General features: G+C 40.9%; 1 protein-coding gene across 4 annotated transcripts in view; it reads right to left on the bottom strand.

The window, feature by feature from the left end:
* The window catches only part of CCP110 (centriolar coiled-coil protein 110), a 36958-nt gene extending 19502 nt beyond the window's left edge, over positions 1–17456 (bottom strand). For all 4 annotated transcript variants that reach the window (XM_075010382.1, XM_075010383.1, XM_075010384.1 and 1 more), the window contains exons 1-7: positions 17360–17456; positions 12849–12998; positions 9340–9468; positions 5552–7175; positions 3667–3794; positions 2618–2801; positions 63–199 (exon numbers count right to left, since the gene is read on the bottom strand). In XM_075010382.1, coding sequence (XP_074866483.1) covers positions 63–199; positions 2618–2801; positions 3667–3794; positions 5552–7175; positions 9340–9468; positions 12849–12986 — 2340 coding nt within the window. In that variant the 5' untranslated portion in view covers positions 12987–12998; positions 17360–17456. The remainder of the gene's footprint in view (positions 1–62; positions 200–2617; positions 2802–3666; positions 3795–5551; positions 7176–9339; positions 9469–12848; positions 12999–17359) is intronic.

The raw sequence follows: 17456 nt of genomic DNA, 5'->3' as shown, positions 1-17456 counted from the left end.
ATGATTGTTAAGCAAAAAAAAAAAAAATTATGAGAAGGAGAAAAGCTTATTTATTTTCACACCTGAGACCACCTGGTTTTGGCCCTAACAGGCCTGGATGCTGATATCTTTGACATTCCACTAACTGATGGTTCCCAGAGGTAGAATGGAGCGTCATTTGTTGAACCAAAACTGTGGTGCATGGCAGTGTTGGCGAAACCTATACGAAAGCAGAATGTCTGATTAATCAAAGGAAAACTTAACAGGAAGCCTATGCACACAAACTACCATGCAAGCACTCGCACATCATGGTCATGGACCAGTTCCACACCAAAAAAAGTTTTTGTGACATTGGCAATTTTTTTGTTGTTTTTAAAAATGTACAGAGATAGCCACTAACATTGGTTTTAATATAGAAATTAAGGGCGTCAATTACTTGAAATTAACTCACACTTAACTCAAAAATTAGTCACAATTAACTGCACTGCTAAACAATACCAATTAACATCTAATGTTTGTGGATTTTTTCTACATTTTCAAATATTGATTCAATTGCAACAAAACAAAGTGTACAGTACTGGCTTTATATTTTTATTCTAAATATTTGCATTGTAAAATGCTTGTTTATATTTTTCAGGAGATAATGTTGCCCACCTCTTATTTACTATATCACCTGAAAGCGAGAACAAGCATTCACATGACACTTTTTTAGCATGTACTGCCTGGTGTCTATATGCCAGATATTCAAAACATTCGTATGCCCCTTTATGAGTTGGCCACCATTCCAAAGAATATGCTTCAATGTTGATGATGTTTGTTTTAAAAAAAAATGTGTTAATTACATTTGTGACTGAACTCCTTTGGGAAAAACTCTTGTCATATTTTCATGTTATAGCAGCCTTGGATGATGAACCAAGCACATTTGTTTTAAGAACACAAACTACAGATCTGACAAATTCAAAGAAGGTACCAATGTGAGATTTCTAAAGCTAGCTATAGCACTTGACCCGATACTTAAGAATCTGAAAAGTGCCTTCCAAAATATGAGAGCAACCGGGTGTGGAGCATGTTCACAGAAGTCTTAGAGTAATGTTCCAACACAGGAACTACTGAACCCAAACCATCAAAAAAACAAACAAAAAACCACACACACACTTGCTTGTGGCATACGACACAGATGTTAAAGAACCTGCATTGGTCTCCACCACTCTGGCTTGTTATCGAGCAGAGCCCATCATCAGCATAGACACTTGCCCTCTGCACTAGTCGTTAAAACATGAAGGGATATATGAATCTTTATGCATCTTGCAATGCCATCTACAATAATGCCATGTTAATGCCTGTTCTTACTTTCTGGTAACATTGTAGAAAAGAAGCAGAAAGACTTATCTCCTGAAAATGTAACCAAACTTGTTTGAGTGATTGGCCGAAGAAGCAGCAGGATTCAGTGGACTTGTAGCCTCTAAAATTTTACATTATTTTGTTTTTGAATGCATTTTTTCACAAAATTCTACATTTCTAAGTTCAAATTTCATTATAAAAAGATTGCACTATAGTATTTTTATTAGCAAACTGAAAAAAGAGTATTCCCTTATTTTTACAGTGTAAATAATTACAATATAAAATACTAGAAGACTTTCCTTGAGTTGCTCATGTCTTTCAGGGCAGGGGATACTGCCATTGTCTGCTCCCTGGGGGAGGGTCACATAGCCCAGCTGGTGGCTGCTCACAGGGGCTAAGGTGCTTGCTGCACTCTGTAGTCATTCTGGTGTTTAACTGTCCCCCTTGGTCATTCATTAATGTAATTGTCTCTGCTACCATATCCTTCCTTTGATAAGAAATAAACAATTGCACTCTACACACATCCCACTGTCCCGGCACAAACAAACACTGACCTTGCTTTAAGTTATGATAAAAGAAAGCTGCATATCAAATTTGGTGGTCCTTGCTTTTATCATTTAGGAGAAGGTCTTGAACAAATACTCATGGACAGATGGGCACACAGATGCACACTCTCACATATAGCAAATAAAGTGAACATTGTACATTTATTCTAGACTGTATCTGAAATCAATATATTTGAAAATGTGAAAGATATCAAAACATTCATATAAATGATATTGTTACGAAGAGTACAATTAATTGCAATTAAATTTTTAACAGCTTAACAGTACTAGAAATCTCTTTCTTGAATTTTTTTTACATGGAGAGATATATTTGACTAAAATTGCTCCCAGCATTTTCTCTTTGCTTGTATAAACTAGTCTACATTTTTAACAAGCCTAGGTGACATAAGAAATATAATAATTCAAGTGAAAAAAGTCTAGAACTGTACTAATGTGCGAAAAAAGTCCCATTAGATGGCATGTCAGATAAAGGCATTATGATCAAGAAAGTTTCTGATCCTGCAAAGTGGCCCAAGCCTGCTAAGGCCACCAATGAATTTTACATACAGCTGTTTGGCTGTCTAAGGTACTAACTTTCAATACTTCCTCTCTAGGCTGCCTTCCAACCAATGAAGAAACAGAAATGCTGTCATAAACACCACTATGAGCCAGCCAATACATTTGCTACATCCTTCTTTAACATGGCCAATAAATGTTTAATCATTAGTTGCTTCCCCACACCCAACTTTTACCAGTGCTGTTTGCGTTTGTGTTATGAATTGTCTCCACTTGGGTCAGCATTGTTTCTAACAAGCCACTTTCACTTATTCTTCTCCACTCCTGATCCATCCCACTGCTAATGGTCTTTTTGGATATTTCTATTTCTGCTGTAGCACTCTTGTTTCCTTTTAATCTTCTCTCCTGCTCTTCTATTTCCTGCAGATTAAAAGTCTGAAATAAAACCAGATCTTTGATCCTACATAATGAAATGTATATACATTTTGAGCAAGTAATCATCATATCTTGGCATAAGCTTCATACAACATAGGCATCTAACTACTGTCTAAAGCAGCAGTTCCCAACCTTTTTTCCATTTGCAAACTCCTAAAATTTTTTGAATGGAGATGCAAATCCTTTTGAAAAATCTTTATCTGTAGATCCCTCAGGGTCCATGGACTATAGAGTGATCAAAAAAAAAAAAATCACTGACCTAAAGGCATCTGAATTTTCACTAATCTCTAGGTAAAAAAATAGAATTGCTCTTAAAACAGACATACTCAACAATTAAATGGTAGGAAACCCAGCAGCTCAGTCTTCTCCAAACACACATTGGTGCTTCTCCCTTTTGCATGTTTTAAGAAATCATGAAGATGTTATGCAAACTAGTACCCGCTGACCACGCAGCCATTGTGTACTTCTTCCAGGATTTCTAATTTGACATTGCATCTCTTGTCTTTTCTAATCTAATATGAAAGCATCATCATTACACATCTCTCTCCTGGGAATACCATTATGTCGCTATACTAAAACAGAGTAGTCCTAGCTTCCTGTTTCTGTCTTACGAGTTCTGAATTCCCTAAAGGTTGCTAGCCAGACCAAAAATGGAAGCTCAACTAAGATTTCACAAAATCACAGACTTCAAAGAGCTCCCACAAAAATCAGCCAGATTTACTACAAATATTCTTTCTCTGCATATGAGTATGTATCATATCACCCTTTTACTGCTTTATTTTGAAGTAACAAGTTGAGCAGTTAATCCTAAAAAACCTCATTTTAGCATTTTCCTATCTTGTTCCCTCACCTTCTGTAATTTCTCTTGTTCTCTCTCTTGTTCAGCTATCAGTATTGATAGTTGTTGCGCATGCTGCTCTTCAAGTCTCTTCCTCATTTCTTCAAAAGCCAACAGTTTATTTTTCAAAATGTTGTCTTCTGAAGGAAAAAATAGAAAGATATGCAACATATGGCATTAGCTGTGTATTCTTATATTTTCGAAGTATTCTGCACACTGGATAAACAGAGATCTATATTTTCAAATACATCTTCAACTGGTGGTACACAGCACTGTTTTTATACTCAATAATAACAGAGAGATAGCCATGCTAGTCTATATACTATCAAAACAAAAAAGCAGTCCAGTAGCCCTTTAAAGACTAACCAAATAATTTATTAGGTGATGAGCTTTCCTGGGACAGACCCACTTCTTCAGATCATAGCCATACCAGAACAGACTCAATATTTAAGGCACAGAGAACCAAAAATAGTAATCAAGGTTGACAAATCAAAAAAATCAAAAAAATTATTATCAAGGTAAGCAAATTTGACACATTAACACGTAGTTTGAACCAAGATGGCAATTTCCTAGCTCGTTATAGGGGCTCTTGCTTTATCCGGTTCTTGACTCCCCCTCCCTCTCCTTCTGCCCCTCTAGTCTCTGATTCGCTCTCCTTGATAGTAATTTTTCTGATTTGTCAACCTTGATTACTATTTTTGGTTCTCTGTGCCTTAATATTGAGTCTGTTCTGGTATGGCTATGATCTGAAGTGGGTCTGTCCCACGAAAGTTCATCACCTAATAAATTATTTGGTTACTCTTTAAAGTGCTATTGGACTGCTTTTTTGTTTCCACAAAATAATGAAATAGAATATTTTTCTTTTCAAATTTCCACTAATTTACTACAACGAATAACAACTTTTGAGGAATTGCAGTTACTGGTACGTGTTCCACATTCATATTCATGTTTGTGAGATCAGCATATCCTTGGATTAGATGACATAAATGGCAATAACCAATCTGAGATTCAAGAGGTAACAAGCCAAGATTAGCTCTGGAAAAATATGACTACTTGCTTGAGTGAACAAAACATTTGTTCCACTCGGTTTTGATAGTTTATTTACAGAGCTCATTAGGAAAAAAGAAAAATAAGCAGGCATACATAGTATATTATTACTGAATTGGAAGAATGCCAATCGCGGTAATATTGAAGCTACTTTCAGCTGATATTTTAATGCATGTATGTTTTTATTTTCAGTGTGCATTTGTTTCCTTACATTTTGGGAACTCAGAGAATTGCTCTACCTTAGTCCTGTTCACCTTACGTATGCTAGGAGTCCCATTATCTCATCCTGGCACATAGGAATTCACTTAGTTTGCCTGTTATTAAAAATCTCACAGGTGTCCCCATATGGCACAGTGAGTCTCTACTGCTAGAATCTCTCATGTCTCTCTGGACACTGCAGGTTAAAACTGGGTGAATATTTAAAACACAAATGCATGCTGCTCTTGCGAAATGTGCTTTGGCTTATTTTTCAGTTGAATTTTCCTCCTTTTATATTTATGTTCCCCCAGGATATAGCACACACTTAACTGGAATAATTGGTTAGTTTCTGTTCAGTGGCCTTTCATTTTTCTTTTTTAAAATCTGCCTAATTGGTTGTTTTGGTCACTGTATTACAGCTTTTAGAAGACTTCCAGAAACCTGGTTTACTACAGGACTTTACCTGATGATTGCTAGATTAAAAAATACATAAGCATATCCTGTCATTTTACCATTAATGACGCACAAGCTAGGGGAATGATCTTAAAATATGCTGATGAAAGACAGTGGCCTGTTTTCTAAAATTGAAATTTCTAACTAAGAATAGTTTTTTAACTTTGAAAAGGGCTAACTACAGAAAACGTTCTCTCACCGTTTGTACTTCTAGTTGGGGCTTCACTCTTGTTACCATAAACAGATCCAATGGAGCATCTTTGCTCCTGCAACTTCCAACTCTCTTGTTCTTCTGTTCCAACTTCTAAAATATATGGTTTGTTCTCTTTCTGTGAATAATCGCTATCCAAATCAAGCCTACGTTTCACCTTTTCAAAACCATTTTCTATAAACTGTTCGTGACAAGAAGAAACATTTGGAGTATCCATCTGGTGGTGCTTATTCTGAGTTTGCATCAGTAACGGAGATGGATTTTCTACATCATAAGATTTATTGAGTTCCACTGGTGAATTGTTTTTGGTCTTTTCTAATAAACTAGCTGGCTTGTTTCCATTCATAGTTACTAGCTTTTGAGCCACTGTCGACTGACTGACAGCATATGACTCTTGCAATTTTGGAACTGCAGTACAAGTAGTACTGTCTATTTTGTATGGCCTTCTGCCATCCAGCTTTCCCTCCGTTATAGAAGACACCATCACTCCTTTGCTCTCTAGTTGACTAACGGAATGCTGACACATGTGATTTGAAGACCCTGAAGAATTCTTGTTGACGTGAGCTTTGCTAGAACAAACTGCAGTGAAGTCATCAGTGAATTCTGGCACAGGTTCAGATGCATTGGTTTGGTCAGTGACATCTTGTATGATTAAGTCAATTGTTCTTCCCTTGAGTTTAGGGCTTAATTCATAAGCATTCACAGGGTTATTGATAACTATGTGTCCCACAGATGAAGGTCTTGGACGTCTTCGGTGCATTTTAGGACTCATACTTGGCTCTGGGCTGGGTAATTTGGCATAAGAACCGGTAAGGCTTCTGACAATACTGCTGTCATGATCAAAGGTGGAATTGTTCCTAAATTCTTCATCTGAATCCATATCCAAAACTGGTGGTGTTCCAGCTCTTGTAGGTATATCCACTTTAGAAAAACTGGGTGAACCTGGTGTACTCGTGCTATTTATTTGGGCAGAGGCACCTTGGAGAAGTATATTTGATTTATTAAGACTTGGTTTATCAAGTGTCACAGCAGTACAACTCCTGCCTGTAAATCTTACTTTCTCTTTCCCAGAGATGTTTGTTTGAACTGCATCATTTTCTTTATCTGAGTTACTTTCATTAATATTTCTTTTTGAACTACTTCTTATGTTGCGCCTGGTTTGTTCTCTCTCAATATGCTCCCTGGACTTCTTCAGAAGATTTTGAAGACTCATTACATAGGGATCAGTTACTTCCTCATCTGCTGGTGGCAACCCTGTCTGCTCTTTATTTACATGTTCATTTGTAGTAGTCATATTTTGTGTTTTGTCAGGAGACATAACTTTTAGGCACGTGAAGTTTTCTAAGAGCTTGTTTTCACTTTGTTCACAAGAAATACGTTCTTCTGTGCTTTTAACTGAGTCTATTCCACACAACATAACCTGGATATCAGTGTCTGCTGGCATATTTTCCAATGTTTTTTCAAGGTCTGTAGTACCAGAGCCCACAGCTGAACTTGGCAAATCGATGTTTGATAACATTGCAAAACTGCTTGAGGCTTCTGATTCTGAATTAGAGTGACTATTCTCAGCCTCCCACTGATCCAAATCACTCATACTGGACACCTTTCTGACCTGCAAAGAAAAACTGAAAATGAGTCATTTCAGTGTAATAAATCCTTTCTGATTTCTAATTAAGACTAAATACACATGCCTTCATATCTATTAAGTCAAACTGCTATCAGTCTAATGCAGCATGAAGTTTCCAGCTTGAATGAAATTGAACTATGGCAATCATACTAATCTGCAATGCAAAAGACCTTTCTAACTAGCAACGGTTATCTGAGAAGAATGCATCAAAACATGTATTTTAATATTTGGCTTAATCAGAAGTTTTTATCATCAGACTAACTACCTGTGATAAATTAAATAAAAAGAAAAAAGGGTTATTTGTATATATATTCTTTAAATAACACTATATCTGCCAGCTCTCCTGAATTTGAACAATATGTGATATAAATGTATCACTGGCATTTACTCAGACATGTAATTCAGATAATTTCAGTATTAACAAAAGAGTACCCTCATCCCTTGCTATATGAGCACAATTGGTTCACAACTTTCTGCTTATAAGTGAAAACTCATAAAAAGGACACTAAATTCCCATGAAAATACATGTAAAAGTCTCTGATTGGTTCCACGTGCTCCTAATGTAGCAAAGGAGTGGCAGCATGTGGTGCTGCTTTTGAAAGATAAGTGAACCTTGGGTTGAGGAGCAGGGTTGGAGAGGGTTAAAGGCTGGGGACAGCCTGAAGCCATGTGTGGGAGGGAGGTTAAAACCTGGTGGCGGGTTGGGTCCATGGGGAGGACAGGAGGCGTTAAGGCTGCAGCAGGTTGGGTCCATGGGGAGGGTGGGCTGTTAAGGCTGTGCTGGATTAGGTCCGTGGGAGGGGGGTGTTCAGGCTGCAGTAAGCTGGGTCAATGGAGCGGGTGGAGGGCGGGGGTTAAGGCTGCAGCAGGTTAGGTCCATGGGGCAGGCAGCGGGGGTTAAGGCTGCAGCAGGTTGAGTCTGCGAGCCGGCGTGGGGTGGGTCAGGCTGCGGCGGGTTGGGGCCGCGGAGCTGGTGGGGAGGCAGGGGGTCAAGCTGCAGCGGGTTGGGGCTACGGAGCCAGTGGGGAGGGGGCAGTCAGGCTCACATTAGCAGGGTGAGTTCACTCATCTAGTCAACAAAAGGTAGGTATACATCTGTCCCTTGTTTTAGCGAGTACTAAGTAAAGTACGCATTTAAACAAGGAATAAGTGTACACACAGTTCTTAATGAAACATATGGACATACAAGTAAATCTTTTGATTTTCATTATTATATATCCAGACTGCCAACCGACTGACAAAAAAGTGTGCAGACCAGTCAGTATTATCTGCCCCTTAGTATAAATTCATAGCCTTTGATAGGCAACAGGGCAGCTATTGACAATAAGACCACTTACGCAAAACAACAAAAAGTTATCAATATTTTATCAGCCTATTAACTGCAGGGGGTCTAGAAGAAAGCAAACTGCTATTTTTGTAGTCTCAACATATGCTCCTCGTCTGCCTTTCAAATCCCAAATCAGGTGATGAGCTTCTTGTACTGTTTACTAGCGTGTGCAAGGAGGCCAACAGATTACATTTGCCACCTCAGTAATGAAACTTAACAAGCCCAATGCAAACTGTGTTCATTTAACTGGTAGGTTAGTTCAAGAGCTTTATTACATCCTACTAAAAAACCCAAAATATGCTGTTTTAATTAGCCTATTTTTTTAAATAACATGCCTGTCTAAGGCTGGAGGATAGTTCTATCGGTGAACAAGAAAACATTATTACAATCTCAATTTCAAAGCATACACTAGCACTGTAATTTATTTTGCAAAGTTCACTCACTGGAATACAGTTTCAGGGAGAAAAAGAAAGGATAATGTCAATTTTTGTACTAGAGGTCAGTCTGAAGGAAATCTAGCTAGCTATTTTAAATGGTGTTATGAAAGCAATAGCAATAATCACAAATACTAACTTCCAAATACCAAACTGAGCACTAACCACAACTTTAACAATAGTATTTAGTTTTCAAACTACTCCATTTATTCATTGTAATTGTTCAGCAGGTCATGCAATCACTAGCAAATGTTGGTCGAAAGAGAGTAAGCTGCTATCAACAGCAAGTTTAAAATAGCAAACTTGCTAGCCTTCAGTGGTCCTCAGAATGTGCATGAAAACGTCCTCTCTGTAACACCTAATTAAGAAAATCTTACACCAGACTTGCCTGCACATTTTCCAGGATCTCCTGAACACGATTCAGTAAAGCTCTTTTCCTTGAATTCTGCTTCCAGATCTCTACATCAAGTGCTTTTTTTTTATCCTGCTGCATTTCCTTTTTTCTCTCAAGACTCAGCTGCAAAACAAAGCATCAGTGATTTTTTTCTTTAGTAAATATTTTTAAAAAAACATGCTATGTAAGGGGAGAGCACAAATGTTTGTTGATATTTTATGCAGTTTGAGGATAAGCTTCATTTTAACTGTAAACTTTTTGGATAAGAAAGAGAAAATTTACACAACCCACATAAAGTGCAAGAATTAGGACACATGAAGTGCAGAAAGATTTAGCTTTACAGGATCCACTTAACCAATGGATCACCTGGATCCTCCTGATGGGAGGCCTTCCATACCCAACTATGCAGAGCTTCTTAAAAAGACTTTTTGAATGGTGTATACAGAGTGCACAGGCACCCTCTATGGCCATGCTCATCCCAGCTTCCTACCTGTAAGCACTGTGTAATTGCTGAGATGTGAGAGGTTCACACTGTCCCTTCATTAAGTAGGACAGTTTCAGACCCATCCTTTCATGGCCCACTAGCATTCACTATGTTAGGCAATCCTCCATCAGACTTCTCAGTGAAGACCAAAACGAAGTCATTAAGCATCGCTGCCATTTCCAAGTTCCCTGTTACTGTTTCTCCCTCCTCACTAGGCAATGGCCCTACCCTGTCCCTGGTCTTCCTCTTGGTTCTAATGCATGTATAAAAAGCCTTCTTGTTTCCCTTTATGCCTGTAGCTTACTTTTGGGCCCTTAATAATGTCCTTTTGAAAAACTGCCAACTCTCCTCAGCTGTTTCTCCCCTCAGTTTTGCTTCCCATGGGACCTTACCTACCAGCTCTCTGAGTTTACCAAAATCTGCCTTCCTGAAATCCATTATCTCTATTTTGCTGTTTTCCCTTTTACCCTTCCTTAGAATTGTGAACTCTATGATTTCATGATCACTTTCACCCAAGCTGCCTTCCACTTCCAAATTCTCTACAAATTCCTCCCTATTTGTTAAAATCAAACCTAGAACAGCTTCCCATAGCTCTTTCAATCTTTTGGACTAAAAAATTGTCTCCAATGCAATCCAAGAACTTACTGGACAGTTTGTGCCCCGCTGTATTAGTTTCCCAACATATATCTGGATAGTTGATGTCCCCCATCACCACCAAATCCTGGGCCCTGCATGACTTTGTTAGTTGTTTAGTAGTAGTAGACTCCTAGCAGGACATCACCCTTGTTTTCTACCCCTTAGTATAACCCAGAGACTCTTAACACGTCCTTCTCCTACATCCATCTCCACCTCAGTCCAAGTGTGTACATTTTTAATATATAAGGCAACACCCCCTTGCTTTCTTCCCTGTGTATCCTTCCTTAGCAGGCTGTACCCTTCAATATCAACATATCAAATCATGGCTACGTCTACACGTGCACGCTACATCGAAATAGCTTATTTCGATGTAGTGACATCGAAATAGCCTATTTCGATGAATAGCGTCTACACGTCCTCCAGGGCTGGCAACGTCAATGTTCAACGTCGACGTTGGGCAGCACCACATCGAAATAGGCGCTGCGAGGGAACATCTACATGCCAAAGTAGCACACATCGAAATAAGGGTGCCAGGCACAGCCGCAGACAGGGTCACAGGGCGGACTCAACAGCAAGCCGCTCCCTTAAAGGGCCCCTCCCAGACACACTTGCACTAAACAGCACAAGATACACAGAGCCGAGAACTAGTTGCAGACCCTGTGCATGCAGCATGGATCCCCAGCTGCAGCAGCAGCAGCCAGAAGCCCTGGGCTACGGGCTGCTGCACACGGTGACCATAGAGCCCCACAGGGGCTGGAGAGAGAGCGTCTCTCAACCCCTCAGCTGATGGCCGCCATGGAGGACCCCGCTATTTCGATGTTGCGGGACGTGGATCGTCTACACATGCCCTACTTCGACGTTCAACGTCGAAGTAGGGCGCTATTCCCATCCCCTCATGAGGTTAGCAACTTCGACGTCTCGCCACCTAACGTCGATTTCAACTTTGAAATAGCGCCCAACACGTGTAGACGTGACGGGCACTATTTCGAAGTTGCCGCCGCTACTTCAAAATAGCGTGCACGTGTAGACGCGGCTCATATGTCTTATCTCACCCAGTTTCCGTGATGCCAACGATGTCATAGTTGGCTTTATTTATTAGCATTTCCAGTTCTTCCTGCTTATTACCCATACTTCTTGCATTTGTATACAGGCATCTAAGATATTGATTTAGTCTCCAGTGCTGATTTACAGAACTTCCCACCCCCCATTAGATGAAGTTTAAATAGAATACCAAAAAAATAAATCTGCAAAAGCTGCTCTCTAACCAAAACATACCATCACAGGTATTTCCTAGTATTGACTGAAAATGGGTTTGCTCCTCTGTTCAGAAAAGAGGGCAACCATTTTTCAGACAAAATTGTCAACAACCCCTAGTTTTCCCAATGTTATTTCCTGTTACAATTTTAATCATTCATAAATAATTTTAACAACTTGTAAATCAGCAATTTTTCCAATTGAAAAAAAAAGTGTTGTAGTAATATATATCTGGTTTTGCACATGATCACATGCTATATATTATATTAACAAACAAACAAAATGTAAAAGGCAAACAAAATGTAGTCAGTAAGCTTGAAAGTAAAATGTTACTCTATTCACTTTATTGAGGAACCACTTCATCCATCTACTTTGTGAAACCAGAACCTGGAATGCCCACAGTTCTGCAACAGAGTAGGAACCAGACAAATAAGAGCTGCATCGCCACTGTGCTTTCTCAAATACTCAAACCACTGAGCTAATGGAGATTTAATAATCCTGGGAGTGACAAAGAGAACATTTCAGAAACCTTCTGTATCAGAAAGAGTCTTGGAGGCACCCTGCTGTACAAATACACAGCTGTGTTGCAAGTTTGTTTATGCTCACCAGTTTTACAGCTGTAATTCCCTACTGGTCCAGGTCCAATAGCAGTAGTAGTAGTTGTGTCAAGGATCTGTTAAATGAAGGAATACCTCTGCCCTTTTTTACACTATAAATTATGCCACTGCTACCCATTCGAATTCTATATATGAAATATACGAGGGTGGAGATGGTATATACTCCCACTATGCTGAATGAGGATATTATTGGAGGAGGAAACTAGCCTTCAGAGAAGAAAGATCAGTGGGCATAGCAGGATGGAAGTAAAAGAATCCATCCACTATGCATTCCTCAAGTCATAAACGCTCCAATCAAATTGTTCAAATGACAAAATCCTCTTGTACAGGAGAGCACAACAATTCCCCATCTCATCCACACTTATTTTGGTTTTGAACCTCAACATTATACATAATTATTTGTGCCCTGTACGACTCAAGATTGGTCATATGAAATCTAGAAGGAAACAATTAAACAAAAATGGTTCCACTCTTTTCTTTATACCAGTGCTTGACTGACAAGGAAATCTTACCAGAGGTGGTAACACAGGAATGCCATGGAATTGAATAAGTGAAATATTCTGATATGCAGATGAAGTAGTTTTGCCTTGAATCAACTCTCCTTGGATCCTGGCAAGATGCTTTTCACAGAACTTCTCATAGTCCTCCATCTTAATATTGTGCTGCACAGAAAGAAATATTACTGCCAAGAATATGAAGCAGAGCAATATTCATGACAATCTTGGCTCACAAAATTAGCAAAAAGGTGTTCTCTAAAATGAATTATGTTTTTGTCTCTCCTACCGGAAATAAAAGGAACCAATACAAAGTTTTAGTTAAATCTGGCTATTGTCAACCACAAACTATATTGTCGCTAAGAGACTGTTTCTCATAAAAAGCTTGATCCTCCTTGAAGTCATCGGCAAAATTCGCCCTAATTTCAGCAGGAGAAGAACTGGCATCTTAAGTTACCACAAAAAAAAAAAAAAAAGCTATGAAGCACAAAGTCATGGTACATATTGACTAAACCAGGGGTGGGGAACGTACAGCCTGTGAGCCAAATCTTCAAGCTTCAACACCAGAGTTTCCTCTAATTTTTCCCACCCCTGAGCATAATGAATTTTGTTATGTGCACCAGTGTGAAGGTGATATGCACGTGGTAGGAGTGCAGCCAAGGTGTTCAGTGTGGGAGGGGGCTCAGGGCAGGGGCAGAGGGTTGAGGTGCAGGAGTGTGAGGGCTCTGGCTGAGGGTATGGGCTCTCACTTGGGGCTGGAACAGAGAGTCCTTTCACCCCAACCCTAGCTGGGAATGCAGGCTCTGGGATGGGCTGGAGATAAAGAGTTTGGGGTACAGGAGGGAGGCTCTGAGCTTGGGAACAATCTCAGAGCTGGGGGTTGGTGCACTGGAGTTGATGAACTGGGGTGCAAGCTTTACGACAGAGCCACCGATGAGCTTTGAGTGCAAGAGGATACTCAGGGCTGGGGGCCTGGCGGGGGTTCAGTGTCAGGCAGGGGCTAGGGCTTGAGCTTTGGCTTACCTGAGTGGCCCCCTGCAGGAGACAGCCAAGACATGCTCTCCTGCAGGGCACAGCAGCTCTGAGCTAGGGCCAGCATCCCTGGTAGCTTCAGGGCTTGGCAGGGGTGTATCTTCTGTTGCAATTCTGAGGCCCTGCACAGGGCTTAATGGGAAGCTGCACAGCCAGGTAGCATAGGTGGAACTTAGCTCAGCACCCACAGAGACGGAGCATGGCATGCACCCAGTCAAGTCTATTCTTTGGTTTTTTGCTTGGAGTTATTGGGAGCAGGTCAGTAGCAAGGTGTTCTTTTGGGATTTGTTTGTTTGTTTTGTTTCGGTGCTTCTCGCTTGGGAGCAGGTGAGCAGTGAAATTATTTTTTCCACTCATATATGGCCCTCAACTGATTTTTCTATGAGTCAGTGGCCCCTGATTGAAAAAAAAGGTTTCCTACCGTTGCTTTGAATGCTAGCTCTCCATGGACAGAGCCATGCTTTAGAACTTTTGCAGTGAAATATCACAAGATTAGCTAAAACATAAGGATGACAGTGCTGTTGTTACTTGGAGAGGGAGAATCATGCATGTGAGTCTGAATAAAGATTTTCTCACAAGTAACCTGGGAAAACAAACTAATACTGTAAATATTCTTAGGCTCAAACTTGGCTGGCTATGGGGAGGTAACTTGCATCAAACACAATGAAGGTTTTTTAAACTACTAGTTTACAAAATTAACAAAACTATATTGCTGGCACCCTCAGTGAGTCTAAAATTAATGCAGTGGCATTGTTTTACAAAAAGTTCATCCTCTCGAATGCTTTTTGTAGTGAGAAAAGAAATAGGCAGCTCAATATAAATCTTAATGATTTAATCACAAGAATGGATGGCTCCTGTCAATTATGATGTACCATGATAAAGATTTGCAATACAGAACACACTGTTATCAACAAATCACTTAAGTTAACAATAGCAGGCAAGACGTATTTGCAGCTTCTGTAGTTGAACTCCTATATCAACCATTTCCAATATAGGTGCCTGAGAAGCACTGGAGAGAACAGAAAAGCAAATACTTAATTGTATGTCCTGACATGTACATTTTGAATTGGTAGTTTTTCCCATTGGTGAATCCTGAGTATATTATAAAGCCACAAAAATCAGAGCCTGAAGGATTTTAACTCAGGTCAGATTTAAAACTTGGGGAAAAAAAGTCTGTGCCTTATTTAACAAAGCACATGGTTAAACAAATAAAGAATGGGGTCAATACATCTTTGATTCTCTTTACCCTATTACTCCACCAATGCAAAAAATCCTCCTTTCTATTAGGAATGATAACATTTAACTGGTAAACTTCACCCTGACCAGATGAGGCTTACCATTCATGGTTAGCTGGTGGGGGCTGGAGCAGCTCTCCACCCATCATGGGCAGGGGGCTCCTCCAGGCACATGAAGCCCACAACTGGAGGGGCTGGCCTAGTTAGTGCAGCTGGAGCAGTCCCCATCTGTGGCAGGAGGACTGCCCCACCCTGTTTAACTGGTGAACTAATGAAATGGGATTTTACATCCCTACTTCCTCTCCTCTTCTATTTTCTGATTGCACTTGTATGACCTATGGTTTCACACCTAAAAAATAGGTATTACAAAATCCTCACAGATTACTAGAATTCTCAAATGGAAGTGTAACCAACATGTACAAGTTACTCCAGTTTCCTAATGGTAATGTTATTGGAATCACTGCTGAAATTACATCTTTACTACAGACAGCAGGGTACAAATCAAAGCACAGGTTAAACTCCTCTAGACTGGCACTCCTTTGTCCAGCAGCATCTGTAATCTGGCATGATTGTAACGATCTAAATGCCTGCTTATCATGGATGTGGACAAATTTTCAGTGGTTGCATAAAGTTTGTTTACAGCCACCAGTCCTGGCTCTCAGTGTTCTCTGCTGTTATTTAGCTTTGTAATTTACCCCTAAATGTCTTCCAAGAGCCCAGTAAGCAGTCAAAGTGTTGGTAATGCTGCTAGACAATATTGGCCTCCCATGGTCTGGCAAATTGTTTTGTTCAGCACTAGTTAGGACTTGGGATGTTGGACTAGAGAGTTTTAACCTCTATGTTGTTAGACACCGCAAGGAGAAAAGCCATACCAAAGTTTGGGAGCTGTGGACAGAAGTTGTGGGTCACATAACTGTAAGTTAATGATGATGCACACCACCTAAAAGTAGGGAAAAACACATTCCTGGGTTGACACATTATTAACCTTTGCAGACAGTGGGGCTCTGCTTGACGCTATGAGCTAAAGAATCAAAGCTCAGAATGCAAGAAGAGAAATAACAAGTCTGCTGCAACTATCAAAATTTCTTGTTCTCCACCTCTACAAAACTCCCTTTTTTCCACAGCACAAATCCACTGTCCTTCTGTATCAAGTGATTGGGTTATTTTGACAACAATCCTTTCAATCTGAAGAACACATCCTTTTCCACCAAAGCCCCCCAACTGTGTGTAGGGAAGAAACTAAGATTAATGTCACTGAATTTGTTATGGAGAATCCAAAAGCAATGCTACTTGCGCTAAAAACTGATGAGTCAAGATAAAAAAATCTCAGCTGGTATCTGGTCTAGTGTGTTAATTTATTCCAAGGATTGTTGGCGGGTGAGGACATCATTGGAGGCCAGCTGTCCCTCACATTCTCTCCCTTCTACCACATCAGGCCTCACAACGGCAGAAACCAAAGCCTATGTTCAATTCCATGCTGTCTTGCATATGGATATTCCCCACAAGTTGTAAAACTGGTTCCACCCAAAAACACCAGCAACAATGCAGCTATGATGGCAGCCCCTGTGCAGATTAAAAATGCACAGCTAAACAAAACGCTCACAAAGCATGCTAGTCCACCCTCTTTTATGTTTCTCGCCTTCCTCCAAGGCACTCTCCCCTGAAGCTTTCAACAGCCTCCTACTTTCCACACAGCCCCCGGCCCTCTCCATTCAAACTCCTCTTTCCTGTGACATCCAGCAGTTCTAATCCCCCAGTCGAACGTCTTCAGAGCCCCCCATCAACACTCACCTCCCACCCCCGCCCCCAATAAACCGTTCGCATACAGCTGCCATTTGGAAAGCCAGCTCCATGGGACTGGAATGCCCCATCTTGTACAGCACGGAGCACATCCGCCCCAAGTCATACAGGCGGCTGAGGGGGATTTTTGGAGGTATCGGGGGGGGGGAGCACCGCGTCACACACAACTCCCCGCCGCCCCACCAGTACTACAGACAGAGCTACCAGATCGTGAGCTCTGCGGCCTGCCCACCCTGCGGAGCCCCCACCCCACAGCATGCGACAGAGTGTAAAACCGGGGTGACGGGCCTCCTGCGCCAACCCTCCCTCATCTCACCCGCAGCAGCGGGCTCCACAGTCGGGCTCCTCCCGTTCTGGTGGGTCCCCAGGTGGCGGCCCCTCAAGGGAAACCCGGAATCAGCCACACCCCTCTGACAGGAAAATCTCCTCCCCGCATCCCGCGGTCAAGACAGAGCCCGGTACCTGTTGCGCGCTCCGCGACCCAGCGCCCCCAGCTTCCCTGTCCAGACAGGAGCGGGCTCCTGGCAACCGCCGCACCCCGCCCCTCTTCCCAACCAGC

Source organism: Carettochelys insculpta, chromosome 16 (assembly GCF_033958435.1).
Source record: "Carettochelys insculpta isolate YL-2023 chromosome 16, ASM3395843v1, whole genome shotgun sequence".
Lineage (NCBI taxonomy): Eukaryota > Metazoa > Chordata > Testudines > Carettochelyidae > Carettochelys > Carettochelys insculpta.
This window is presented reverse-complemented; position numbering and strand designations above follow the sequence as displayed.